Source organism: Tursiops truncatus, chromosome 11 (genome assembly GCF_011762595.2).
Source record: "Tursiops truncatus isolate mTurTru1 chromosome 11, mTurTru1.mat.Y, whole genome shotgun sequence".
NCBI classification, from domain to species: domain Eukaryota; kingdom Metazoa; phylum Chordata; class Mammalia; order Artiodactyla; family Delphinidae; genus Tursiops; species Tursiops truncatus.
The window spans coordinates 14,527,255-14,554,863 of NC_047044.1; the positions used below are offsets into that span (position 1 = coordinate 14,527,255).

General features: G+C 47.9%; 2 protein-coding genes across 2 annotated transcripts in view; both read left to right on the forward strand.

Annotated features, from left to right (window-relative positions):
- SYN3 (synapsin III) overlaps window positions 1-27,609 on the forward strand; it is a 432,411-nt gene that overhangs the window by 382,329 nt on the left and 22,473 nt on the right. The window contains exons 8-9 of the mRNA XM_019952355.3: window positions 20,501-20,643; window positions 25,213-25,287. Of these exons, the coding sequence (XP_019807914.1) occupies window positions 20,501-20,643; window positions 25,213-25,287 (218 nt within the window). The remainder of the gene's footprint in view (window positions 1-20,500; window positions 20,644-25,212; window positions 25,288-27,609) is intronic.
- On the forward strand, window positions 10,815-11,182 carry LOC101320632 (CDC42 small effector protein 2-like). The gene is given in 2 exon segments (XM_019952357.3): window positions 10,815-11,030; window positions 11,033-11,182. Coding segments are annotated over 2 exon segments (255 nt in total). The 5' UTR covers window positions 10,815-10,892; the 3' UTR covers window positions 11,150-11,182.

Consider the following 27,609-nt stretch of genomic DNA (forward strand, 5'->3'; position numbering starts at 1 on the left):
CACTCCTGTGGCCTCACCTGAATCAGAATGACCCCCAAACTAATTCAGCAGGGTGATAAGGCGTGAGCTCCACTGTCTGGGTTTGAATCACAGTTCTGCCACTTACTAGCTGGGTGATCTTGGGCTTAGAGCAATGCCCGGCGCATGCAAGGCACTGGATAAAAGCCATCCTTGTGGAGCGGCGGCCATGCACGGTAGTCACGCCTGGGAGCTCTGAAACCAGACTGTGGATAGGCATCCTTCTCCTTTGCTCACCAGCTGTGTGACCTTGAAGCTACTCCACCCTCCCTGGGCCTCACTGCAGCATGGCCAGAGTCCCGGTGCAGAGGGCTCCCAGCAATGGCCGCCGTGTGATCAGCACTCAGCACAGGGTTCTCCTGCTTGGCTCCCTGGACCCCACATCCACCACGAGCATTCGCTGCATTTCCCTGCCTTTATCTTCCCTCTGCCTCAGGTCAGTTCTGCATCACTTTTGGTCTAAACTACAGCAATCACTGCCTATAAATGTTCGCCAGGGCTCCTGGCGGGCCCCACCCATCCATTTTCCACAGTGTCTGCTGAACTGGGGTCCTAAAACGCAGAACTGCTACATCCCTCCTCTGCTTAAAACCCAGCAGTAGCTCCACATTATCCATGAATAAAGCCTGCAAGGTCCCCCAGCATCCACCAAACCCGCTGGGGTCCTCTCAGCACTGGCCTCCGCACACCCAGGGCCCCTCACACCCACTCCCTCTCCAGTCCCCAAACACGCCAGATGGTTTCACGCTCCTCTGCCTTTCCCTCCCTCTTTTATCTTCCATGATCACCCCACACCGTGTCAGCCTCTTCAGCACTAGGCTCAGCTCAAGTTCAAGAGTTCCCTGGACTTCTCCCCAAGCCCTCAGTGGATGTGACCCCGACTTTGTGCCTGCACCGTGCCTGTGCAGAATTCTGCCGCCCCATCGGAACCCTAGGTGCACTTTCAGCTACATGCCTGACTCCCCTTACAGACCGTGAGCCTCTTAGGAACAATGAGGGTGATGATGATTTATTGAGAGCGTGCTATGTGCCAGCACTGCCTGAGGACTGGACACAGGTTAACTTACCCCTCTTATCTAGAGCGCCTGAGTTGGGTACTAATTACCACTTTACAGTTGAGGGAGCTGGGAGGTAGAGGTCAAGTAACCCCCTTTTGGCATTTGGTGAGCCAGAGTTCAAAGCTAGGCTGTCTGGCTTCAGAGACCACACTCTTAACCTCAATTTACATTTTAAAATTAACATATAATTGACACATAACATTGTGTAAGTTTAAGGTGTACGACATGTTGATTTGATACATTTATGTATTGTAATATGATTACCACCTTAGCGTAGCTAAAACCTCCATCCCATCACATAATTATCATTTCTTTTTTGTGGTAAGAACGTTTACAGTCTACTCTCTTAGCAACTTCGAAATATATAATACAGTATTGTTGACTATAATCACTTCACTGTGCATCAGATCCCCAAAGCTTGTTCATCTTCTAGTTGCATACTTACACCCTTTAGCAATATCTCCCCGATTCCCCCCCACCCAGCCCCTGTAACCACCATTCTACAATCTGTTTCTATCGACTGGCTTTTTTTAGATCCCACATATAAATGAGATCACACAGTATGTCTTTCTCTGCCTGATTTGTCTCTCTCAGCATAATGCCCTCAGTGTCCATCTATGTTGTCACAAGTGGCAGGATGTCCTTCTTTCTCGTGGCTCAATTACACACACACACACACACACACACACACACACACACACACACACCCACCCCGTAAATTTTTTTATCCATTCATACACTGACAGACACAGGCTGTTTCCATATCTTAGCTATTGTGGACAGTGCTGCCCTTGATTTACTTTTATAACCTAAGCTAGCATGGTTCATTTTGAAGCCAGGAGTTCAGAGAGGGAAGGTTACTTGCCCAAGGTCACCCAGTGAGGTCCCTTCCCAGCCTCCTGGCTCTCAGTGTTCTTTTTCTTGGTTTTGGTTGGTCATGTGCCCCTGCCATGAAAGCCCAGGCTGATGGCCCCGATGGGAAGGAGGGACCCTGGGCGGCTGGCAGACAGACATGGCCCGAAGCAGTGAAATGTCCACAGAGAGGTGGACATAATGAGCCTGGCTGAGGGAGCATCTGCTTTGTTTGCCTGGCTTAGTGTGTCTTCATCACAACGATCTGGAATCTGATCCGGCTAGGAGGCTCCGAGGCTCCCTTTATTCTCCTGTTGGGCAGAAAAGAGAGTGGGGTGGAGCAGCTTAGCCAAGAAGTGCTGACGGGGAGGCAGAGCGGTCAAGTCCAGGGTCGAGACACTCCCTGTGAAAAGCCCAGACAAAGGGGGGGTGTTAGGCAGGGACACGGGGGAGAGGGGCTTGCAGTCAGGGCCTGTCACATAGAGGGCGATCATTTCACGGTGAGTCAAAACCCTGCAAGTCAACCAAGATGGTGCCTTGCCCGAAGGTCGAGTTCTCAGACCCCAGAAAGGAGATTTACTAAGCATGGCTTTCAGGCAAGTAAAAAGCAGACCTTAATGAGCTCTGCAAGGAGCCTGCTGCCCTCTGTTCAGCCCACAAAGCCAGGAGGTCATGCAAGGAAGGTGAGAAAGGGCAGGAGAGAGGTTCCAGTTGGGTCAAGGGAAGATTCCGGCAACTTTTATAAAACCACTAGCAATGGTGCTATTTGCTATTCATTGTGGAAGTTCTCTTATGAGGAACCACTGAATGAATGCCTTTTGAAATTAAGTGTTAGGGGGTTGTCTCTTCAACACAACTGGGGTACTTCTCTTTGTCAGATAATAGAATCACTGAGTCTGGGATTGGAAGAGGCATTAAAGGTCATCGACCAGCCTCATGCTTGACTTTGCTCCTACAATACCCTTTTCCAGCCAGTCAGCCATGTTGCAGGCTCTGTGGGAGTTGCCGGGGTGTAGTAATCGTAAGGAATTTGAAAAATCAAGTGCGTTAGTACAAATAAAGGTATTAAAGACTGTGGCTTAAGTGTGCAGGCAAATGGCTTCTCAAAACCAAACCCCAGAATTAGCAGATTTGCCCATCAAACACAGACATTGCTGGGCTGCCTCAGGCTTCCCCATGTTGGGCCTGACTCAAAACACTTACAGTCTGGGAAGCAGAGCAGATTACATGCTGTTTGTGGGAAAGACAGCTCCCAAAGATAAAGGAGAAGAGAATGGGCTGGGCTCCTACGTGTGCCCCGTTTCTCCTTCAGACCCTCTGATCTGAGTCTGTCACACCCTTTGAGGAGGAGTGAATGACAGGGGCAGATGGGCCAGCAGTGTCACTCCCTCCACATGGAAGGAAACTGCAGGAGTTTGGAAATAAGAGAGTCCCCTGATAGCTTTCCCCCAACCTAAAGGTACTCTGCTGCTGCTGAAGAAAAGGACCCCGTGCCCCCAAGTCCCTTCGGAGGGAAAAATTGTGCCTCAGACAAGAGCCTCACCAAGAACACCTTCCTGCAGACACACCCATGGGCCAGCAAAGCAGGTTTAGACAGCCAGTAGCGAGTAAATGAATCGACCCTGAAGGTAACAGAAAATTCCACCTCAAACTGGCTTAAACACTCTGAAAGCCTGGGGATTAGTGTCTCAGTGTCACCGAGGTCCTAGGCTCATTCTGTCTCTGCTGGCTGGCCTCAGGCCCAGCTTCATTCTTGGGCAGCTTCCTCTGTCCTACCCTGGCTGCTAGTGGCATTCTGGGTTATATGCTTCGTGCCTCCCTGTTCACGTCCATCATGGAGTGAGATGTTCTCTTCTGCCTCATTGAGACAGTTTATTCATGAGTCCAGCCCTGGGCCAGTGAGAGAAGCGTGCTGTGTTCTGATTGACTGAATGTAATCAGGATTCACCTCTTGTATGGGGAGTAGCTTCAGTTCCCCCTGAAACCCATGGTTGACTGGAGATGGGTAGATACCTAAACAAAATTGGGGTTCTATTAGGATGGAGGAAGCGGGGAATCGATATTGAGTAGACTCTGAGATGGGGACTTGCTACACGATGCGCATTAGGGTCTGCACTTGGGAACACTGCCTTGGGAAGTGAGGGAAGCAGGATTAGATTAGGCAGAGGGAGAAGTTGAACTGCAGTGCAGTTACAGTAGGGACCTCAGCTGGCTCCATGAGGAGTTCCAGAGCTGAGATGGCCCTTCAGAATTGTCCCAAACCATGGCAAGGGACTGGGCCGTTGAACTCCTGCCGCAATCAGTCACTGGATGTGGGCTGTCCTAGGAATGTGGTGTAAACTTGGGCAAGGCATCTCCCCTTAGCTGAGGGCGGTTCCTGGGGAGAAATGCGGCCATGAGCCCTCAGCAGCCACCACCCCAGGCAGCTCGGGGAACAGGTGCCTCTGTCCTTAAGGGGGGATCCGGGTGGCACACCACAGGATTCACTGCAGAAGGCAGGAACCATCTTAGAGTATCTGTCTCTGCTGAGAACCCAAGGTGGGCTCTGGGGTGACATGGCAGTCCTTCCCAGGATGCCCTGCTCTGAACACCCCCAGCTTCCCCTGAGCAGCCACAGGAGGGAACTGAACATGAAGGCACTTGGCAAACCAGGCAAGAAGAAAGGAAGGGAGGAGAGAGGGGGAGAGAATAGGAGGGAAGGCCCTAGACTCACCCTAAGGAAGAGAAGAGGGCTGAAGAGCAATCGAGTGGCCCCTGAATGACACCCAGATCCATTCTCCTGCACAGAAAAGTCCAGAGTTCTGGGAAGCCTCAGCCCACTGGGTTCCTTAACAGGATGGTGTCACAGAGAGAGCTGTGGTTCTCCTCCTGCCTCCGTGGCTGTACCTTTGTCCTCTCTGCTGCTTCCCTCTAATCTCCCCAACCTCTACACTCTGGCACGTAAGGCTCAGTCTTCTGACCCCCCTCTAGCTCCTCCCCGCCCGTAGGCTATTTCATTCAATTCCATGGCTTTCAGAACCATCTGTACATCCCTGACTCATGAATTTAAATCTCCAGGGGAGCCCTCCCTTCTGAACCCCAGACTTGCATGACCAAACGTCCACCAGGACCTCGGAGGATGGACACAACTGAGCACTTAGTTTTCCCCCCAAACCAGCTCTTTCCACAGCCTTTCCCATTTGGGGAGGAGGCAAGGGGGAGAGGGGACCCATCCTTCCAGTTGCTCCAACCAGAAACCTTGAGCTCATGTTTCAGTCCTGCATTTCTCTCACATCCCACGTCCTACCCATCAGCAAATCCGTTCAGCTTTACCTTCAAAATATTTCTAGAATCTGCCACCCTGCTTCAAGCCACTGATGTCTCCTACCTGTGTTGTTAAAGTAGCCTTCCAACTGGTCTCCCTGCCTTTTAGCCCTTGCTTTAGTCTTCTCACAGCAAAGGAATCCTTTTAAATTGTAAGTCAGATTGTGTCATTTCCCTGCCCCAGCCCTCCCTGGCTCCCCCCAGCATCAGAGTAAAAGCGGAAATCCTCCCAATGGCTCTGGACCCCATGTGACTTGTGCCCCTGCCCCACTGCTCTGATCTGCATCCACACCAGCCTCCCTGCTGCTCGTCAGACACACTGAGCAATCCAAGGTCAACCTCAGGCCTTAGCATTCATCCTTCCCCTCCTAAGGTAGGCCTATCACTCGTTCCTTCATTTCCTCCAGGTCTCTGCTCAATGCCATCTTATGAGGGAGAACTCCAACAACCTCGATATGAAATCACATCCCCACCCTAACCCCTGTAAGCCCCACCCACTTAGCCTAATTTATCTGCCCCATAATGTTCATCTCTACCTAATATGTCATATATTTATTTGTTTACTAACTTCTCAACCCCATCAGTGTATCCCTGGTGCCCACGACAGTGCCTGGCTTATAGCAGGGGCTCAATATTTATTGAATGAATGGCTGGGCTTTGGAGTCAGACAGACTTTGGTTGGAATCTCAGCACTTCCACATGCCAGCTCTGGGTCCTGCAGCCAATTACACAACCTTGCTGGGCCACAGTCTTTTCGTGTGTGAAATAGGGAAATAATAGTTCTTACTACATAGGATTGTTATGAAGGCTATGTGAATTAATATACAGCTGTTAGAATGGCACCTGACTCATGAAAAGTACTCATTAAGAGTAGCTGTCATGGCCCATCATTATTGTTATTACAATCATTGTTATTATTTATTCACCAGATGAGTCACGCGGTCCTAGCCCAGTGCCCCACCCCAGCCCCCAACCTCTTCTCTCCAGCCAGAGGTGGAGTGGGTGATTCAGGTGGTGGCAGCCTGCCGTGTGAGTCAGCTCTTAGCCTCAGCCATGCCGGGGTCCCTGGCATAGGCTGCCTTGGCCAAGGGGCCCTTGGGTTGAGTCATCAAGGCCATGATTCCGGCTGGGGGACACCTCAGCTGTGGAGTTTGGCTGGCAGAGTTTGTCCTCCCCAGGTCCTTCCAGGAAGAGACTGGGCACCTGCCCCATTGTGCTCTCAGGAACTACCCTTTGCCAGCTCAAGTCCATCTGTCAGTAGAGTTTGCAAAAAGCCAGGCGAGGATACGGGGTGCGGGGGGCGGGGGGGAGGAAAAAGATAGGAAGGAGAAGAGTTGCCCCGATCCTTTGCTTTCAAAGCAGGGCAATGTCGTGAACAGATCGTGGGGTTCTGAACTCACCAGACCAGATCTGAGTCTCTATCCCTCCACTTACTAGCTGGGAAACCTTGGACATGTCCTTCGCTTCTCTGAGCCTCATCTGTGAAATGGGGAGGATAACATCTCCCTCTCATGGATACCAGGAGGATTGACTGAGTGGTCATGTCTTCAAGTCCCAACTCCTTAACGAAGCCTTCTCAGATCTGCCCTATATGGTCTCTGAGTTTCTGTGACTTTTGTAAAAGGGGAGGAGGAATTCCCTGTCTCCCCATTTCCCCCACCTCCCACAGGAAAGGGAGAGACCAATCTAATACGTTCTTCCTTTATTCATTCAACAACTCTTTTTTTTAATGAATTTATTATTTATTTATTTTTGGCTGCGTTGGTTCTTCATTGCTGCGTGCAGGCTTTCTCTAGTTGCGGTGAGCAGGGGCTACTCTTCGTTGCGGTGTGCAGGCTTCTCACTGCGGCGGCTTCTCTTGTTGCGGAGCACAGGCTCTAGGCACACGGGCTTCACTAGTTGTGGCACACGGGCTCAGTAGTTGTGGCTCACGGGCTCTAGAGCACAGGCTCAGTAGTTGTGGCTCACGGGCTTAGTTGCTCCACGGCATGTGGGATCTTCCCGGACCAGGGCTCGAACCCGTGTCCGCTGCATTGGCAGGAAGATTCTTAACCACTGCACCACCAGGGAAGTCCCCATTCAACATCTCTTTATTGAGCACCTACTGCATGCCAGGTGCTGTGCTAGCGCTGGAAATCATGGGCTAGTGGGAGAGGCAGATAGGGTATAAATGAGCAAAGAAATACAGTTGTAAACTTTACTCAGTACTAGGCCAGAGAAGAACGGGTTGTTAAAAGAGAAAAACATGGCAGAGCTGTTGGAGGAACTTCTGAGGTGCTGACACGTGAGCAAAGCTTTGAGGAATGAGAACGAGTTGGCCATGCAAGGACAAGAGTGAAGAACCTTGCAGAGAGAGAACAGCACATGCAAAAGCCCAGAGGCAGAAAAGAGCTGGGGTAGTTGAGGAAGTGCCAGTGTCTCCACCACATGCAGAGAGCCTGAGAGGAGGCTGGGAAAGGGGCCGGGCCCACATGGGGCCCACCTCCTGATGTCCTTTGTCTCAGGGATCAGCCTTGCATGGCCTGTTCCCACTGCCTCAAAACAGTTGCCTCGTTAATTTTTTCCAGTTTTATAGTTGTTTACAGAGACAGGGCTCGGGTGGGTACATCGTGACTGGAAGCACTTAGGGTTGTTTGTGAAGATTAAATGAGATACTGTAGGTGGACTGTGTAGTACAGTTCCTGGCACATAGATAGTGCTCAATAAGAAATAGATATCTTGAAAGAATACATGTGAAAATAACGAGATACATATAAAGCCCTGCGCCAACACCCACTTCAAACTGTTTCTTTGTGATTTAAAAGAGAAGAGAAGCTTTGTGTTTAAATTCATCCTCTTCTTCATAATCATGACAAAGAAAGTTGGAGTAGAATCCATCACCTCATCTGGGAAACCTTCCCTGGCACCCACCCCAGGGTGCATCAGGGTCCCTGTGCTGCACACCTGGCCTCTGTTGCAACATCCATCACCCTCTGTTGAATTGCCTGTCCGTGTACCTGTCTCTCCCATGGACTGTGAACTCCTCAACGGCAGGGACTGTGCCTTGATTATCTGTTTAATACAGCACTTAGATAACATTTTATTTTATTTCAGATACGTTCAAGGACTAGTCCAAATAGTCTCCTTACACTCGTTAACTAACCCACATTTGACCTAAGAGCCTGGTCCTGATGAGTCAATCTAGAACAGAATTTACATCATTTTAAAAAGCGCAGTATCCTTGTAATTTTCCTAAAATAGGGACTGGTTTAAAGCACAGATGGGTTTATTGGATATCCCGCCCCTGTGGGTTTCTCAGACCTACGTTTCACAGGAGCAGACAGGCTGTTCGCCAGGGATGTTGCACCAGAGGCTTGTGTTATTCACTGCTGGGGGGAGGGTGCCAAAAGTAGTAACATTAGGCCTACAGTTCCCAAACCCTGCACCCAACGCCCTAGGGCAGCAGAGTAGATTTTAATTTTCAAGGGAAACACAGCAGTTCTGGGCAACGGTCAGACACCATGCAAATTACTAGTCGAGGTGGTTCACAGTTTCAACATTAGATCACAACATGTTCCTTTCGATGACGTCACATCTTTGCAAAACTGGGTTTGGGGCAGTAGTTGTGCTAAAAGGCAAGTGCTCTGAAAATCAGTGTGGAGCAGGAAATGCGGGTGAAGAGCCCTCTCTGATCCTAAGGTTCGGGAATTTGTTCAGTGCCCAGCAAGCACACACATCTCGTTTGTAAGTAATTGTAGTTATTTAAGAATGAAATAAAAATATTATGTGCATTGTTTATTTCAGTTACTAAGTTGTTAGAACATAAATATTTATTAAGCTACTTAGCTCTAACTACTTAACAAATGAAGCTGCTTAGTACTTCTTTTGGCCTTGGAATGCCTTGAAATCATTCCTGAGATGGGCATCATAAATCCAGAAAGTCTCAGAATTTCTGCATTGGCTTCTTTGAAACTCACATTTACCTCTTTGAAGCTTTTGATGCAGAGCTCAGGAAAGATTCTGAGCTAAGCTCTGTAAGCATGGCCTGACGTTAATGATGTAAGCACAGAACCTACGCTTAGTCCTGCCTTGAGAGTCTAGGTGGGGCAAGACTGGAAAACATTTACTGGGAGGGAAAACTGAGATTTAGCTCTTCCCCCTCACTCCATCTAATTAGCTTCTTAACGAGCATAGACCACTTTGTAATGAGCTGGAAGAACGCCTTCCTGTTATAAAAACAGAAAAACAAGCATCCATTTGTGAGCCAGAGTTATGGTTTTATTATCTCGAACTAGGAGTGGCCTGAATATCCAGCTGGCTCAACCAGCTAATTATTGCCAGAAGGAGACCACAGAGCAAGTGTTCTGAAGCTACAGTTATTATTTTTGGTAGATCCCCTCTTAGCTTTTAGCTTATTCGTAAATAACCTGGTTCAGTAAATTGCCTCAAATAGTTAGCTTTGAAAAAAACACGCTTGTCCCAGCCATCACACCAGATGGAGCATGCTCCAAAGTGGGCCTTCTATGGGAACTTGAGGGAGATGGATGTCGCTGGAGTGAGCCGCCGGTCACACTTGCCCGAAATGTTTTCTAGGCTATTGAAATAGGGCGATGGACTTCAATTGCTCAAGTCTATCAAGTTGAATTCCAAACCTTCTTCTAGGAAGGATCTTGACCGCGTTCCCAGTGTTCACCTTTAAGAGGAAGTGGGATTGCCCTTCCTCAAGCATGAATCCCTATTAGCCCGCAGCTTCCACAAAAAGATGTCAAGGCTCAGTTTTCTGCTAATGCTTGTGAGTGAGTCTCTTTCCCACCAGGAGCATCAGCCCAAGGGCCACTGCACCTCCTTTTCCCTTTGCCTAGATTCTCTTTACCCAGCTATTCCCATGACTGGCCCCTTCATTTATTCTTTCAGCAAATATTTATTGAGCATCTGCTGTGTGCCAAACACTATGCTGGGTGTCAAGGGTATAAAAAGGAACGATAATAATAGTTAACATTTATTGAATGCCTGTAATGAACAAAGAGTTCTTCTAAACTATTTACATGTATCTCATTTAATGCTCAACAACAATCCAAGTCATCCACATTTGATCAGGAGCAGTTTCTTCATATTAACAAGTTACTGAGCGGCGAGCGCGCTGGGGAGCGCAGCTGCAGGCGTGGGGGGACAGCAGCGGCGGAGCCTGCCCGAGAGCGGCTGTGGCCAGAGCGAGAGCAGTGGAGACAAAGGCTACGATAGGGCCAGTTGTGAGTGTGTGGATTTTTGAGTAAAACCTCGAACCCAAATGAGAAGAAACCTTCAAGGAACAACTTATACTGACAGTGAGTCTACAGTCATCTGTATGCCTATTATGGAATGTTCTCAACCCAGAGATAGCTCTATTGACAAGGAGTGAGTGACTACCTCTTAAGGTCCTGAGTCAAGACAACAATTTTTATACCTTTCCTGGTGGTTCAGAAACTAGTCTCTGTAGAATCAGAAGCAAAGAAAGGAAACAATCTGACCTTTTGTTAGATTGACTATATAAGATACTTGACTTCCAGGAACAAAAACACAGAGAAGTAATAAAGTTATTATTTTGGCATCGTTGGACATATATTGAGAAGCCTGCTTTGTGAAGCTTCCTGAGTTGAGATTTGGAAACTTCACTGGTGCTCATTTATAACTTGGACTGTAAGCATGAGTGAATTCTGGTTGTGTTTCAACTGCTGTATTGCAGAACAGCCTCAACCTAAAAGGCGCCGGCGGATTGACCGAGGTATGATTGGAGAGCCCACAAACTTTGTGCACACGGCTCACGTTGGGTCAGGAGACCTGTGTTCAGTGGGATGAATTCCGTTAGCTCCATTCAGAACCAGATGCAGTCCAAGGGAGGCTACGGGGGTGGCATGGCTGCCAACGTGCAGATGCAGCTCGTGGACACGAAGGCCGGATAGCCCCAGACCCCTGCTCCACGTGATGGCGTCTTGTTCACCCTGTTGTGATTACTCCAGTGACACGTTACTATTCTGCTCTGAAGAATCCTGCACTTCCTTCAGCTGGCATGCATGCCTTTGGACTCGTGGACAGAGTTCCTTGGATTGTGGCTTAATGATTGATTTTTACCAATATGGATCCGATTTTAGCATGATCTTTTTTGTGAATGCTAGCACTGTTTTGCATTTTTTCCCGCATTTTTAACAATTTCTCTTTCCAGCTCCAACCCCTCTGCCTTATGATTTTATTGGTAAGCAAAGAACTGCTATTTTAACTTGTCACCATTTATGTATATTTTGGAAGGTATGAGACCCATAAGCACAATGATCATTTCTATTCATTTGAAACTTCAGCAGAGTAGTATCTGCATGCTTTATGAAGCTGCTTGTGTGGGAGCCCATGGGATGCCAGAAATGGACATTTCCTTGCTGCCACGGGCTGATGATACTGCTACTATGAGAGAAAGGTTAGCTGTGGCACCAAGTCACATCAGTTTCACAAAAAAAGGCAATTTGTAGCTTATTTTAGAAGTATGACTTTTATTTAGAGGTATAATAAAAGAAAAGCTTGCATTCAAAAAAAAAAAAACACGTTACCCACATTTTGCTGATAAGGAAAGTGAGACACAGAGAAGCTAAGTAAATTCCCCAAGGTCATGCAGCTAATAAGTGATGGAGCTGGGATTTGAGCTTGCACTCTTCAACACTCTGTTGTATTGTCTCCTAGCAAGACACAGGAGGCTCTGGTTTTATTTGGCTTACATTTTAATAGAGGAGAGAGACAGTAGCACATTAGCAAATAAGTAATTTCAGATAGTCAAAGATGGTAAGAAAAAATAGTGATAATTCAGTACAGACTTCCCAGGAAGGAGTAGCTACTTGATATCAGGTAGTTGGAAAAGCCTCTGAGGGGTCATCTGGGCTGAGACCTGAAGAAACCAGCCATGGGAAAGTATTCAGGAAAAGTATTCCACCAGTGGGAATAGCAAGTACAAAAGCAGTAAGTCAGGGACAAGTTTGGCTGAGTGCAAAAGAGGGATGACCAGGAACCAGATCATATAAGCTTTTCAACCTGGGCTGCACGCATTTGCCTGGGAAGCTTCCAGAAATACTGATGACTTGGCCCACACCCAGAGAGCCTGAGGAAATCAGTCTGAGGTTTGGCTTAGGCAAGAGGAATTTTAAAAGAGATGATTGCAGCAGTCCAAAGAGGGATGATGTGGCCTGCACCACGGTGGTGGCAGTGGAGGTGCCGCTCTCCTTCAGGCGCTGCTCTCTCCACACAACCCACCTGTGGCCACAGGAAGCACGTGCATCCTTAGCCTGGATAAACGAAAGGCAGGATGCTTACCTGCAGATGGCCTGGGAAGGATTCAGCACCAGACACATAGCAGTCTTGCTGGGCATCCCGCTGAAGCTCCTACCAGACGTAGCACAAGGGAGGAGTGGTAGGCTGGCATAAACTTTCCTAAGAAATCACCGTCTCAGAATCTCTAATCTCCAGCAGCCCAACCTTGTAATATCAACGTGGGTGAATCTACCAGTTCTTGGCCATAGTGGTCTCTGTCACAGATCACTTTGGGAGGTGGCATCTTTGTCTTCTTGCTGCAGCTCTAGTTGAGACAGTGCATTCGTCAGGGTTGTCCAAAGAAACAGAAGCCATAAGAAGTGTATACGTAGATAGATAGATTTATTTTAAGGAATTGGCTCACGTGACTAATTTGTCTTCTAAAGTACAATTCAGTGGCTTCCTCAAGGAGGAACCATCACCACTGTATAATTCCAAGGCATTTTCCTCACCCCATATCCTTTAGCAGTCACTCCCCGTTACCCTTTTACCTCAGCTCCTGGCAACTATGCATCTACTTTCTGTCTCTGTGGATCACCAGCTTATACTAAAGCAAATCCCATATATCACATCCTTTCCTCTGTAAATATTTCAGTATGGGGACATCCCTGGTGGTCCAATGGTTAAGAATCTGCCTTCCAATGCAGGGAACGCAGGTTCAATCCCTGATCAGGGAACTAAGATCCCACATAATGTGGGGCAACTAAGCCCGTGCGCCACAACTACTGAGCCCACGCACTCTAGAGCCTGTGCACCACAACTAGAGAGAGGCCCACACACCGCGAGGAGCCCACATGCTGCAACTAAGACCTGATGCAGCCAAATAAATAAATGAACAAATATTTTTTTAAAAATACTTCAGTATGAATTTCTAATACATAAGGACTTCTTTTTTACCGGCCAAATACTATTTTTACACCTAAAACTTTGGTAATAATTCTTTAATATCTAGTAAATAGTCAGTATTCAGTAGTCCTATGTTAATTGATTTTCTTTCATTGTATCCAAATAAAGCCTTCACATTTCGCACGGTTGGAATGACGGAAGTCTCTTTTGATCTGCAGCAGTTCCCTTCGTTCGGTTTTGTTTTTCTTGTCATTTATTTGTTGGAAGGGGGGAGAAAAGGTCATTTTCCTGCAGAATTTCCTACCTTCTGAATTCAGCTGATTACAGCTCTGTGGTGCTCTTCCAGTGTCTGCATTTCTTATAACCTGGTGGATGAATATAGAGACTTGGTCTGATTCAAGTTCTAGGTTTTGGCAAGAATATTTCATAGGTGGTAGTGAGTGTTTCTCTTGCATATCTGTAGATGTAATCATGTCTGACTATCTCTCTTTTAGGATTTAAGACTGATCTGTGAGTTCAGGTGTTGTCTGCCTGATATACGCATTAGGGAGTTCTCCACCAGTCTTTCCCAATGGTCTTTGGCATTGAGCATTGTTGCCTAGATCTGTTGTTGCAGTAACATAATTGTTGCAGAAGGCTGACATTCTCATTCTCTTACTTATTCTGCATTTATTAGCTGGCACTCATCTAAAAAGAAGAACTTTTCCTCATCAGTTTGGATGACTATACAGGAGATAGCTTTGGCACTGGATGAATAATTGCATAAATAACTGTAAAAAAAAAGCATTGATTGATGGTTCAAGGTCAGCAAAGAATCTCAACGACTATCTAATTAAAGATAAACAACTTTAGTTGAGCACCTACTAGGTGCCAGGCGCTATGCTAGGTAGGTCCTTTGACAGTCATTACAATTCCATTTAAAAATCATAATAATCCCGCAAGGTAATTGTTATAATCACCTTTAATAGGTAAGGAAACTAAAGCTCCGAGAAGTAACTTAGGTGAGATCAAAGAGCTGGATTACATGTATAGGAAGAGTGTACCAAAATCTTGAATGACATAGAGCTGAGAGGGAGAGTTAACAGGTCAGACGACAGAATCAATATTGGATTCCAACCAAGACTGGCAAAGGTAGACATAAAGTCCTACTCAGGGATTAAAACCACTCAAGTCCAAGCTTGGAGAGATGTGGATTCTCAGGATCTTGTGGTTAAAAATGATCTACAGACAGTAGCTTAGAACAAGCTCCACATGGATCTTAGAAATGCTAATATTTTATTTAGCTACGTTAATAGGAGCAAGATAATTAATAGGCACAAAGCTCCATGTGGATGAGAATCATAAACCTTGTTCTCTGTTGCACCCCCAGCCCCAGCATAGTACCTGGAAAAGTGATCAGTTAGTCTCTGAATATAATGGGCACTCAATACATATTTGTAAATACTTACATATATTTATTCGATCATAAAACATACTTACTGAGCGCCTATTTTTCCCTGCTGTTCTAGGTGCTTGAAATACAACAGTGCTCTTGCAGAGCTTATATCCCAGTGGAATGGTAGGGAAGAAAGACAACAAACAAATAAATAGATAAGGAAGTGGTGGTGGAAATGCTATGGAAAAAAATTAAGCAGGGTAATGTGAATGAGGAGTGCTGGGTGGGAGGAGTAACCTCACACATGGTGGTCAGAGAAGGCAGCTCTGAGAAGGTGAGGCTGGAGGAGAGACCTGAATGAAGTGAGGCTGTGAGCCATGCAAGCAAGGAACAGCAAGTGCAAAGGCCCTGAGGCAGGATTAGGCCAGATGTGTTCCAGAAAGAGTAAGGTGACGGTCTTATCCAATCTCAGCTGGTAGGACCACATCTGGAGTATGTGTGTAATTTTGGACACCACATAGTTTAAGAGAGTATCAAAGGGGAGCATTTAAGGTAGTAAAGGGTCTGGAACCAGCTCACATTGGGATGGGTTAAAGAAAAGAGTGACTTAGGCACAGCTGAGTGGCTCTCATCCAGTGGATGAAAAGCAGACACAAGGCAGAGCGCCGAGATGTACCCTGTATGATCAACCACTGGAAGCATTCGCTCACTCTTGGTCTAATATACAGTAGAACAAGTTCCCTAAGACGGTATGAGCCGCCTTGCCCAGTAGTGAGCTCCCTGTTATTAGAGGTGTTCAAGCAAATAGTGCACAGTCTTCCGAGGCTGTAGAAGATGACTTGCCCGTCCCAGCTGGGATTTGGAGTAGGAGACCTCTGAGATGAATCCCACTGAGGAGATTCGGAATTGTCCCCTGACTCCTCTCTCCAGTTCCTCTCCCTTGGTTTTCACTCTCCCTCCTCGCTCACCCTGCTGATGGAGCACAGGTGTGCACGCACACACTCACACGCACACTCACCCACTCACTCACACCGGGGAGGTAAAGCAGTTCACAAAGCTGGAGAGGAGGAAAGTGTGAGAAACTGAACAGGGAAACAGTGAGGGAAAGGAGGTAGGAGAGATGGGGGGCAGAGTGAGGGTGGCATGGAAGGGAAGCAGGAAGAAGGAGACAGGCACTGAGAAGGGGTCAGGGAAAGCGGAGGGAGGTAGAGAAGTAGGGGAAAAGGAGAGATGGAGAAAGACGGGAGAAGTAAGAGGTGACAAAGGAAAACACAGAGGGAACGGGACAAAGAGGAGGAAAATGATACTAAAAGTAAGAGGAGAAGAATGGGAGAAGGCAGTGGATGTGGGAGAGAAGAAGGATGGGGCCCAGGAGGAGGAGAGGGAGGGAGGGCGAGGAAGGAGGAGAGAAGAGACAGGGGGCGTAGAGGGGACAGGGAGGTAGCGTGAGAGTGTGAGACTTCAGAGTCAAGGAGCTCGTGTGGCACCCTGGCACGGGTCCCCAGAGCAGGAAATGGGTAATCTTGAATCACAGCTCATTTCAAGCTTCCTGTTTTCAGCTTGTCTCTGTGAACAGTTGGAGGGGTTTCCAGCTAGTAACTCCCTCCCCGGGCCAGCAGCCGTTCCACCCTCCCCATGGCTAGCCGTCCTCAATAGCTCCTCACCCCACCTCCCTTCATGGCCTGAGCACCCACCCAGAGTCCCCTCCAACACCACCCACCAGGCCACCCGCTCCATTCTCCAGGGTCTCTGACTTCACCAGGTTCTCAAGGCTCACAATGGAAGCTGTAAACCTCTTACAAGTACTGGGCTCACGCTAACTGATTGCACCACTGGCGCTACACTAGGAAGCGGTAAACCTCTGAGTGTGGAATCCAGCCTGAGCATTTACAGAAAAATTCATCTTATAAAACATGTTTCCCTGAAACACATTTTCTTTGCCTTTTTCCAAGCACCCTTATTTTTCCTTCCATCCGCTTGCCTCCGCCCAAGTTACAAGCAGATCTTTATCCAGGCTTCTTAAAATCGATCCAGCAAACACATCTGGAGGATCTGCAACATGCCAGGCACTGGTGTTACAACTGGGACTGAGACATGTTGTCTGTCCTTAGGAAGCTCACAGTCTAATGGGGAGACAGACATGTGTGGAGCCAGTGGGAGAGCCGGGTTTTATGGGGCTCAGACATCACACAATTTGAGAACAAAATTACTAGCCCATGTATGAGAAACCTGGGTTACCTGCTCAGTCCTGAAGAGGGCAGGATGAGCTCCCCACCCCAAACAACCCGACTACTCTAGGAGAGAAGGGCTCACAAAGGGAGGTTGGGCTGACCACTAATTCATTAATAATTAAACCTCTACATCTCTACTTTCTCTCTTTGCTCTCTTTTGTCTATCCTGTGAATAAATGAATGCATGCATGATGAATTCAGCAAATATTTACTTAAGGATGAAGTTCGGCTGCTGTTACAAAGACCTAAGGTGGCTTAAACAAGCTAGGACCTTCTCTCTCACCTAACAGGCTCCTTCCATCCTGTTGATCATTCCTTCCTGGGGTGTTACCCTTCAGACACAAGGTCTTCAGTGGAGCCCACTGCAGCTAGCAGGACGAGGAAAGGAGGAAGTGAAAAGCATCCCCCCACACAAACTTCCCTTATAAGGCAGACCTGGAAGTTCAGGCCCCACTCCTGCTCACATCTCATTGACCAAAACGTGATCGCACAACCATGATCACATGACTACACACAGGTGCCAGGGAGATGGGGAGGTGTAACATTTATTCTGGATGGTCATGCACCCCCAGACCAAGGTGCTTCACTGCTATAGAAGAAGAGAATGGATGTTGTGGACAACCGGAAATCTCTGAGACAGCCTGCAGTGTATGCTGTTCTGACTAGGAAACCAGAAGTGGCTCTGGTCCTTTCCAGATCCACCCAGTGACAAAAATGAATTAGACAAGCTGTCCCTGCAATCTCTCACCCCCATTCTTTCATTTCATTGACTCTCTCTTTACCGGATCCCAAATGTTGGCTGAGAATGAAACATTATGACCACCCAAAGGGCAGTTGAAGGAAGAGGAAGCAATACAGACTTTGAAGAAGTTGCCATGGTCCGCCACCCTGTTGCTGTAGCCAAGTTCATTGTCGTACCAGGAAATGAGCTGGATTGTTGTACTTCACGCACCTATATTGTATTTCAAGCACCTTCAAGGGGCTGTTGAAGGAAGAGGAAGCAATATAGACTTTGAAGAAGTTGCCAGGAAAAAAAGGGAAGAAAATAGTGGCATGAAAACCAAATTTCGAAAAGTTCAGTGGCTTCAGATACCATAGAATGCCAAAGCAGGATAGGGAGCAAAGGGAGCTCTATTGTATTTGCCGATGAGGAGGTCGAAGGTGACCTTTGCCAAATCAGTTTCGGTGGAGTGGTGGGGAATGACATCCAGAGAGAGCTGGTTTAGGAGTGAGTGGGAAATGAGGATGTAGAGACAGAGAGAGCAGTGGTAACTGAGGTATTGAAAAGCAGGAACAATTTGAGATTAGTGGATCCATGATCATGTTAATCCAAAGGATAAAGAATCAATAAAGGGCAAGAGATGAAAAATACATGGCAGAAATATAGTTTGGCTGCTTTAACAAAGTCCAAAATAACCGTAGCTTAAACGAGATTAAGGTTTACTTTGCTCTCGTAGGAGTCTGAGCATACACAATCCCGGGCTGACTGGGGACTCCATGGTGTCGGAAATCCAGGTTCCTTCCACCTTATTAGTCAGCCATCTTCAACATGCAGCTTCCATCTTGTGGTCCAAGAAGGCTGCTCCGGCTCCCACCATCATGTAAACATCCCAGTCAGGAGAAGGGAGAAGGAAAGGTAGGGTTCCCTTCATCTTAAAGGCACCACCCAGAGGCTGCTCGCATCACATCTACTCACAGTTTCACTGGCCAGACTTAGAGACTTGACCACATCTACCTGTAAGGAGACTGGAACAAAATAATCTTTAGCTGAGAGACCAGATGCCCAGGTAAAACTTAAGGGTCCTATTACTGAGGGAGGAGGGAACAGCAGGCAGTCAGAGCCTTAGAGGACCTAGAACAAAGGGTAGCTTCGGCCTCCGGTGGGAGGAGGCAGCCTGCCACTGAGGCTGGGTTGCACGAAGAGCCAAGAAGAGAGAAGGTTTGCCAAGCCTCCCTCCCCCTCGCTGTTTACGATCTGTGGGGTGGGACCGCAGGCATGCTCTTGTAGATACCCTGAGATTGTTCCAAGAACAGCTGTGCTTTTGGAGTCCTGAGTTTCATTCCCAGCTCTGTGCTTAGCTGCTATATGGCCTTGGACAAGGAGAAAAATCTCCCTTTCCCCATGTTAAGTGGCCATAATAATGGCCACCCTGCCTGCCTCACAATCCTGTTTTGGGTCCCAGAGGAGGGCTGTGAAGATGCCACGTAAGTTGTGAAGTTGGGGCAGACGTGGATGGGCATCATCCTGGAGGGAGGGAGTGGTCAGGGCACTGCTGAGCCTGAAGGGTGGGCAGAAAAGGACTAGAAGAGGCTGTAAGGCCAGGACCACCCCCCACCCAGGCTACTCAGCACCCACCCAGCCCCCCAGTGGATCTGGCCTCTGCCCACTGCTGGCCCAGCTTCAGAACCCCTCTGCTGTCCGAATGAGGACGACAGGGGAGGGAGCACCCACCCAGCTGTCCACAGGTGCTGGGAGTCAGCCTCTGTTATGTCCTGAGATCGCTGTCACAACGCCTTGGCCTCCTCCCCTGCACTTGGCCTTGGAAGCTCTCCTAAGACCTCTCCTTGACCCCAGGACACCACCGCATGTTCCTGGCCTCAGCCCAGTAAACAGTGTGAGCGAGTTTCTCCCCCAGGCCTTTGGACTAGCAGAGCTAGCCATGTCCAGTGCGTGCACACTCCCACACACACACATGCACACACGGACTGCACACACAAAAACACCGCACACCCCACACAACGCACATGCAAACACCACACATATACATCACAAAATATACATTCCACCCACATACCCCACACACCCCACACGCACGTCCTCCACACACTTCACACACACAACCCACATGCACACACCCTGCCCATGCACACCACATGCACATACACACATACATACTCCCTTCTTCCTAACTGGTCTCTCTCTATCCCACATCACACCCCTCCATCCAACCCTCTACACAGCTGCTTGAGTGATTTTTCTAAAACACAAATTAGGCTACTTTCTTGTTTAAACTCTTCTCCGTCAAGTGGCTTTGCAGAGTCTTCAGGCTAGCATCCTAGCCCCTACCAAAGCTGTTGAGGCCCTCCATGGTCTATTCCCTGAAGACCCTCTTCAGGCATCCCCCCACCCTCCTGTCCCCTTGGCCAGTCCAAACTGCTGGCCCATCCCCCCTCCCTACGGGCTCCTCCTGCCTCTGCCTTGTCCATCCTCCATCCTCTCCAGAGAACGCACCTGCTCCATAGTCCATGTGAGAATCGCGTTCATTCTTCCAAACCCTGTTCAGAGCCCACCCCTTCTATAAAGATTCCCTTGACTCCCCAGGTGGAATGCTGCCTTTCTCTTCCACAGGAAGTGGTGGGGTGACTTGTTTTCTAGGTCTGCCTCCCCTGCCAGGCAGGCGACCTTCTCAAGGTTACTGTATACGGTGCAGCCCTGGGTCCCAGCACTGGGTAGGTGCCCAGTGAACGCTGGGTGGGTGGGTGGGTACTCAACCCCTCATCCTCCCACACAGATCAAAGTAGAAAACCAGCATGACTACCAGGACATCACCAGCATGGTGGCTATGGCCAAAACCTACGCCACCACCGAGGCCTTCATCGACTCCAAGTACGACATCCGCATCCAGAAAATTGGATCCAACTACAAAGCTTACATGTGAGTCCCTGGGCAGGGGCTGGGGAGCTGGGAGGAAGGGTAGGAGCAGAGTGTGAGAAGAACGGAGACTAAAAATACATGTCATGCCCTGTCTTCTCTGCCCCAGAGCAGAGACCCCATAGGGACATCATTATTCTCCCTTTCTGTCTCCTTTACCACCCTTCTTCTCTGGTTAGTACAGCGGAAGGCTGATGCTCCATCATGGCTTATCCCAGGGTAGAAATCTGTCTACCCAAGTGAAGCCTGTCTCCCCCAGAGAAAGAAAGACTGTTGGCATGTTTCCAAGTATATACCTGATGCATGTCATAGGAGACATACATGGAAGAGAGGCTTAGGGACAAATCAAGGAAGGCCTTGAATGCCTTGCTGAGGGTTGTGAATTTTCTTCTCTTCCCTTCTGAGCAGTGAAGTGTCCTGATCTGACCTGTATTTGTAAGAAGATGGCTCTGGGGCTGTGGGCTGCAAAAGGGTTTCTCTGGGACAAATAAGAGCCGGAAGGAGATTACATCAGATTTCTTCAGCTGCAATTAGTAAAAACCATACCTGACTAATTTGGTGGAGTTTTTTTAAAGGGAATTTATTAGCTGAATGATCAGAACTAACTAACAAAACCCCAAATTATCAATTTCAGACATATTAGGGTCCAGGGCAGCCGCAGGAATCTGGGTAGCCAGAAGTAATATACAGTCTTCGTGGCACCCCATTAGGAAGTGAATCTGCCCTAATCATGTTCAGGGCTTAACTCAAGATTGTGATTCCGTGGAAACAGTGCTGATTAATCCAACTGTGGTCACATGCTTATTAGTTAGAGGAATGTAGAGCAGTATGAAGAGTCCCACCAAGATAGCATGCAATATGGGCAGGTCATTATCCAGTGGAAATAGAGGTTGTGTGACTAAAAGAAAAGGGATGAATGCCAGAAAATCCAACACACATTCATCCCGGGGGTGGTTCAGGCAAAGGATGACTCACGCTGGAGCTGCGGTTACAAGGATGAGCGGGAGTTCTTGACCAGGTGGAGGGCTTGGTGTTTAGAGAGGTCTTATCTGCCCCAGGTCCTCTCTGTCTCACTTTGGAGTATTGTTGTTTCCACTTGGAATGATGAGAGCCCAGAGAGGCAACAGGTGCCTGGTTTCCAAGCATGCATGGCACACTGATTGCCTGGTTCCATCTTTGAGGACTACAACAGCTGACTCTGGACAGTTAGAAAGCCCTTTGCTTCTGTGTGGTGGAGCTGTGCTCTAGATCAGGGTCAGCAAACCACAGCCCACAGGCCAAATCCAGCTTCCACCTGTCTCAGTAAATAAGGTTTTATTGATCACAGCCATACATATCCACTTCTGTATTATCTAAGGTTGCTTTTGCACTACCTGGATTGCCCAGACCGGGGGTCTACAAACTTTTTCTGTAAATGACCAGATGGTAATTTTAGGCTTTGCAAGTCACACAGTCTCTGTTGCAACCACTCCACTCTGCCATTGCCTGGGAAACTGGAGAAAATGCAGTCAGTTGACCTATAAGGAAATATGCCCAGGAAAGGGATGGGGCCAAGAGATACTTCTGGTCAGTCTTGCCAATCGCTCTCTTCCACCCGTGAGCCAGGCCAGACCTGCCACTGCTCTCAGATGCCCTCAAGGTGATAAGATCACCTCCCCCTGCCACCCCCAGCCTCTCTGAGTTGGAGAATATTCCAGTGCATGGTCCAGTGCATTCCTGAGGCCTCCACCATCCCACGTGATATCATTTCCCTCCTCTCCTCATTGTTAGCGTTTCCACTTGACATTGACAACACCTTGTCCCAGTTTCTCTTCTTGAGGATTACCTCATTGCTGCATTCTTTATGCTGAGCCTTTCTGCCCTGACAGCTCCAATTTGTCTTTAGTTATGGTGTTTCCTGGACCCTGGGTTGGCCCACATCCGAGGGAGAGTGTTCATGTCACACCTCGGTGTAGAACGCCCTCTCTGCCCATGACCATTCAGCCTCCTTTCTGGCCCACTTCCTGCCCAGTACTTGGGCCTTTGTGCGTGTTGCCACTGGGTGTCATTGTTTCTAAATCCTCTCAGCAGACAGAGCTGGGAAATAAATATGTGTATCTCAACCCGTGTATACACACGTCTTTAACTGTAATTTACAGTTGTGTGATACACACACACACACACACACACACACACACACACACACATATCCATCTATAGCTAAAGCTAGACAGAGTTCATAGTGATGTGTCAGACTTTCATCCCGTACCACATGATTCATGTTAGCCTTCCCAGATTGCTTATCTGTAACTTCCCACTCCAACTGGGAAGAAACCTGGCTCCCACCATCCCCCATCCATGTACTTCTTTGTTCATCCACAGTATATGTGTACAGTTGCAGAACTGTCAAGCCGTAGTCCCATGAGAAACAACTTCACCAACTATGGTACAGGACTTACATACAGTTTCTTTTGTACCTAGTCATACAGCCTCCACTAATTTCCAAAGTTACTTAGGCAGCACCTTTCCACTCACCCCCGCCCCTTCATCAAGGGGGTCAGCTTCATACATGTGTCGTAAACGTAGATTCTGTTGTCACAGTCTACATCCCATCCTACATTCTAGCAGCTGCATCACATTTGGGCCAATCAACTCTTTTCCCCAAACCTGTGATGGGCTCTGCCATGAAGAGTCATGGTTAAGAGCACAGAGTTTCTCAGATATGGTTTGGTGGCTTCTGCCACTCAGTGGGAATGATAATAATAATAATATCCATCTCATTAGTTTTTGTGAGGCTGAAATAAGCCAGTGCTTATAAAGCTTTTAGACCCATGTCTCAGACATAGAAAGCACTCACTAAATATCAGCTCTCACTATCGTTATCTTTGGAAGGAGACCAGTCTGGCTTGTGTTCCTGCTGCTTCTGGCATTAGAATGCTTTTTTTTTCTTGTCTACGCTTACTGAAAAGTAATAGTAGCACCCATTGTACTAAGAGGTTTATGGGAATCTTTCCTTTAATCCACACAATGCCCTATAAGCATGGTACTAAAATTATTCCCATTTACCAATGAGAAAATAGAGCCAGAGATGTTGTCCATGGTTATACAGCTAGAAAATGCTAGAACCAAGATTCAAACTCGCATCCATCTGACTCAAGTCAGTTCTTACCTTCTCTTGTTACCGTGCAGATCCCACTTTATTGAATCCTACTCACCCTCCCAGGCACATCTCAATCGCCACCTTCTGGGGTTCATGTTAAGTGACTGGTTTCTCCTTTGCTTCCCCAGAGTGCTTCATGCCTCATGTGTACTGCTAACACTACCACGCCTATGTTCTGGTTTTAGGCTGGTCTACCCCTTTAAGGTAGTGAGCAGCTTGAGGAAGGAGTCATGTCTTCACACTCAGATTAGTCCTGTACCCAGGACATAGGGAGGCCTGGTGATTGTTTGCCAAATTGAATTGAATTGCATTGAGATGAACTAAACTTAATTGACATGAAGCTTATCAATGTCACTGCTACCCTTAGTCATTATGTCTCCTATTGGCCACCATCTATTCTCAGCATCTGCTGCGCTCAGATACATTTTATTTTCTCTTTTAGAAAGACATTTTATAGCAATTCCTCTCCTGGTTCACCCTTAAACCTCAATGACATGCCTTCCCTTGGTCATGAAACAAATTGCTTTACCTCTGCCACTTTGCCTAAAGCCATTCAGTCTTTGCTGAATCCAGATATGCCATTAGAGATAGTTTGTCTGGATTGCTCTTCAACATACACAGTCTCTTACCTAGTAGGTAGTTACTGGACACCTACTACATGCCAGGGACCACTGGACACTAGAGGTACAGAGGGATGAGTCAAAACATGTTCCCTGCCCTCAGGAAAGACAGCACACTAAAGTAGTCATTGCAAGTGAGATGAGCATTACTAAACATTGGTATAGGGTGTAGTATAGGGGGTTCTTATTGGGGAAGATGTACTCTCAGGAAGTCACATTTTCAGATGAAACTTGAAGGATGAGTAGGACTTAGGGAGGCAAAGATGGAGATGAAGACTGGATCCGGCAAAGGAAAAAGGTGTGTGGAGGCCTACACACAGGAAATATCCATGGGCTTTGGAGAAAGGGCAAGGGAACTAAGAGGGTGAGGCAGGCAGAGCCAGAAGGCCTGCCTGCTCTTCACCATGGAAAGTAATCACTTCTCTCCATGGATCATTTTTCCTACATTTTGGGGCTCTCAAAAAAGATTCCAGAGTCACCGGAGGCTATACTGCCCTAGTTCTTCTTCTGAAAAACAGGAGGCCAAAGTTCTCAGGATTTAATCTGATAGTGTAGGCATTTGTTAAATTTAACTTTTATATTTCAAAGGTGGATTGGGAAAAGATACATAAGACCCAACAAGTAAGACAGTCAACATAGAGGGAAATAAAAACAGAAAAATAAATCTGAAGACTGGATGTGTACCTAAGACTACATGTCAGAATGTAAGCCAGATATTTGAATCAGAGCCGCCAAACAGCCAAAGCAAAAAAGGAAAGCAGATCAATGACAAGCATCCCTAATGCCCTCACTGTGTTATTTGTTGTGATACAGGAGAACCTCCATCTCTGGAAACTGGAAGGCCAACACAGGCTCTGCTATGCTGGAGCAGGTGGCCATGACAGAGAGGTAAGAGGCAAAGGAGGTGTTCAGGGAGAGGCACCAGCCATAGTGGGAGATAGATAGGGATATAATAAGGATCCTGTAATGAATGCCATCTCACACTTTGGCCAGTGTCTCTCCACCCACAGAGTACTTTCCTAGGCATGATCTCCATTACTGCCCATAACAGCCTGCAGGGAAGGTTTTATAAATAACCCCATTTTACAGATAGGGCAGAAAGTTCAGAGGGGGAAAGTGAGTTGTCCAAGGTCACAGAGCTAATCAGTGACAGAGCTGAAAGTAGAACCCTACTATCTTGACTCCAAGTCCAGGGGTCTTTCCGGCCCTACCCAGCTGCTGTAGGAAGAGAGCAGGAAGTCCTCACCAGTCTTTCCCTGCTCTGACAGCTGCATGGAAGCATCCCTATTAGGGCAACAGGGCTACTGGACTGTCCACTCCTCTCTCAGACTTATTCCTATATCAATATGAGAGGGAGAGGTTGATTTCCTATGAATCATGAATGTGGCAGGGATGCACTCTGGCTGAAAGTCGCTCAGGTCTTTCTCCCTTATTTAAACAACACCTGTAAGCCATCCTCACCTGAAGAAGGACCTGTCGCCTGCTCTTGGGGCCAGCAGCATACACACATCCTTTTTTCATTGCCCAGTGACTTCTGCTTGCAAGCATTCAATGACAATGGACAAAGCATGGGCTTTGGGGTCAGAAAGCCCTGTTCAGTGAACATGTATTGAGTGCCTACTGCATGCCATGTATGTTGAGCACTAAAGAGGCCAAGATGAAAAGACCCAATCCTTCCTTTTAAGAACTCTGTATCAGTTGCAAGTGTCAGAACACAAATTAGATTGGTTTGAACCAAAGGGGGGATTTATTGGCTTGTGGCAATGAAAACTCCAGAGGTACAGCTCCAGGTAGGACTTTAGGACTTATTCTACCCCCTTAAGTTGGATAGAATATGTTGGCTTCTATGTTGGTTTCATTCTGGTCATTCATATGGTGGCCCATAATGACTCCAGGCTTATATCTTGACAGTGTCAAGTCCAGCAGAAAGAAGGTGTCTTTCCCAACCATTGCAGTCAAAGCCTGGAATAGAGCCTTATTCACAGATTGGCCTGACTTAGATCATATGACCATCCCCGAACCAATCACCATGGTCCAGAAAGCAGCAATGCTGTGATTATATAGGCCTATGTCACATCTCTGCCCCTAGAGATTGGAGTGGGACCACCCTGCTACAGTAGCGATGACTGAGTGAGACTTAGGGGAGGGATATAACACAGTCACTGTCCTCATGGAACTGCTGGTTCAGGGCTCTAAGCTGAGGAAGTGGCATGAACGAAAGTGAGTGGTCCTGCCCCTTCCAAGCTGTATTACATAGGGTAAGTTAACTACCCTTTCTGAACTTCTTCAGTTGTAAATTGGAGTTAACATACCCAAGCCAGAGGGCTGAATGAGAGAGGGATGTTCAGTACCTAACCCAGTGCTGGCCTATGGCAGGGAGGGACACTGTAAATGTTGGCTTCCTTCCCTTCCAGTCAACCCCAGGTGGCAGCTACTACCTTCCAGGTGGGTACCCACAAATGCTAAGTAGTCTCAGGGGAGTTGTGCTCATCACCTGGCACAACTGAATCACCTGGTTTGGGGGAGTCACATCCTTCCCCCAGTGGGCATTCACAGGACAGTCTTGGCCCTTTTCTTCATGGCCTTTCCAGAATGTGAGCCCAGCCTTCCCCAACGTCTCACAAGCTACTCACAGATGTCTCCAGCAGGGCACTATCTCCCTGGCTCTGCTCAGTCCCAGGCCACATGGGCCATCTCTGCAGGAGCCTACCATGGGAGTGGGTCTGCTCAGGCCTGGAATTCACTTTCCATTCTGCAAATTCATGGGCAGTACCCTCAGTGCCTCAAGGGGCATTAGCGGATGAGATGAGAGATCTGGTTCTGAGAGCACTTCAGCTCATTCCAGGCCTTATGGCTCAGAGACACAAATAGATCTCAGAGCAGGCGTGCCCCCATGTGACCCTGGAGGGTGGGGAGAGAAGCAAGAACGTTTGACACAAAGTCCCCTGTGACTCCAAGTCCAGCCACCATGAGGGAAGCCAAGTGCAAGGCCAGGAAGACTTCTCCAGATACAAGCATCCTCTTGTTGCAGGGTCAAAGTCCAGCACTGAGATCTTCCCCTGCAAAGCAAATGGGCCTTGCAGCCATCAAGTGGCTGGAAAGGGAAAAAAAAGCAGCGGGTCCAGAGGACCAGGCCCCCAGGCCAGGCGAGAGCGGCCTGCCAGGCTCCTCTGCCCGCATTCCCCAGGCAGGAGGAGAATATGCCCTTTG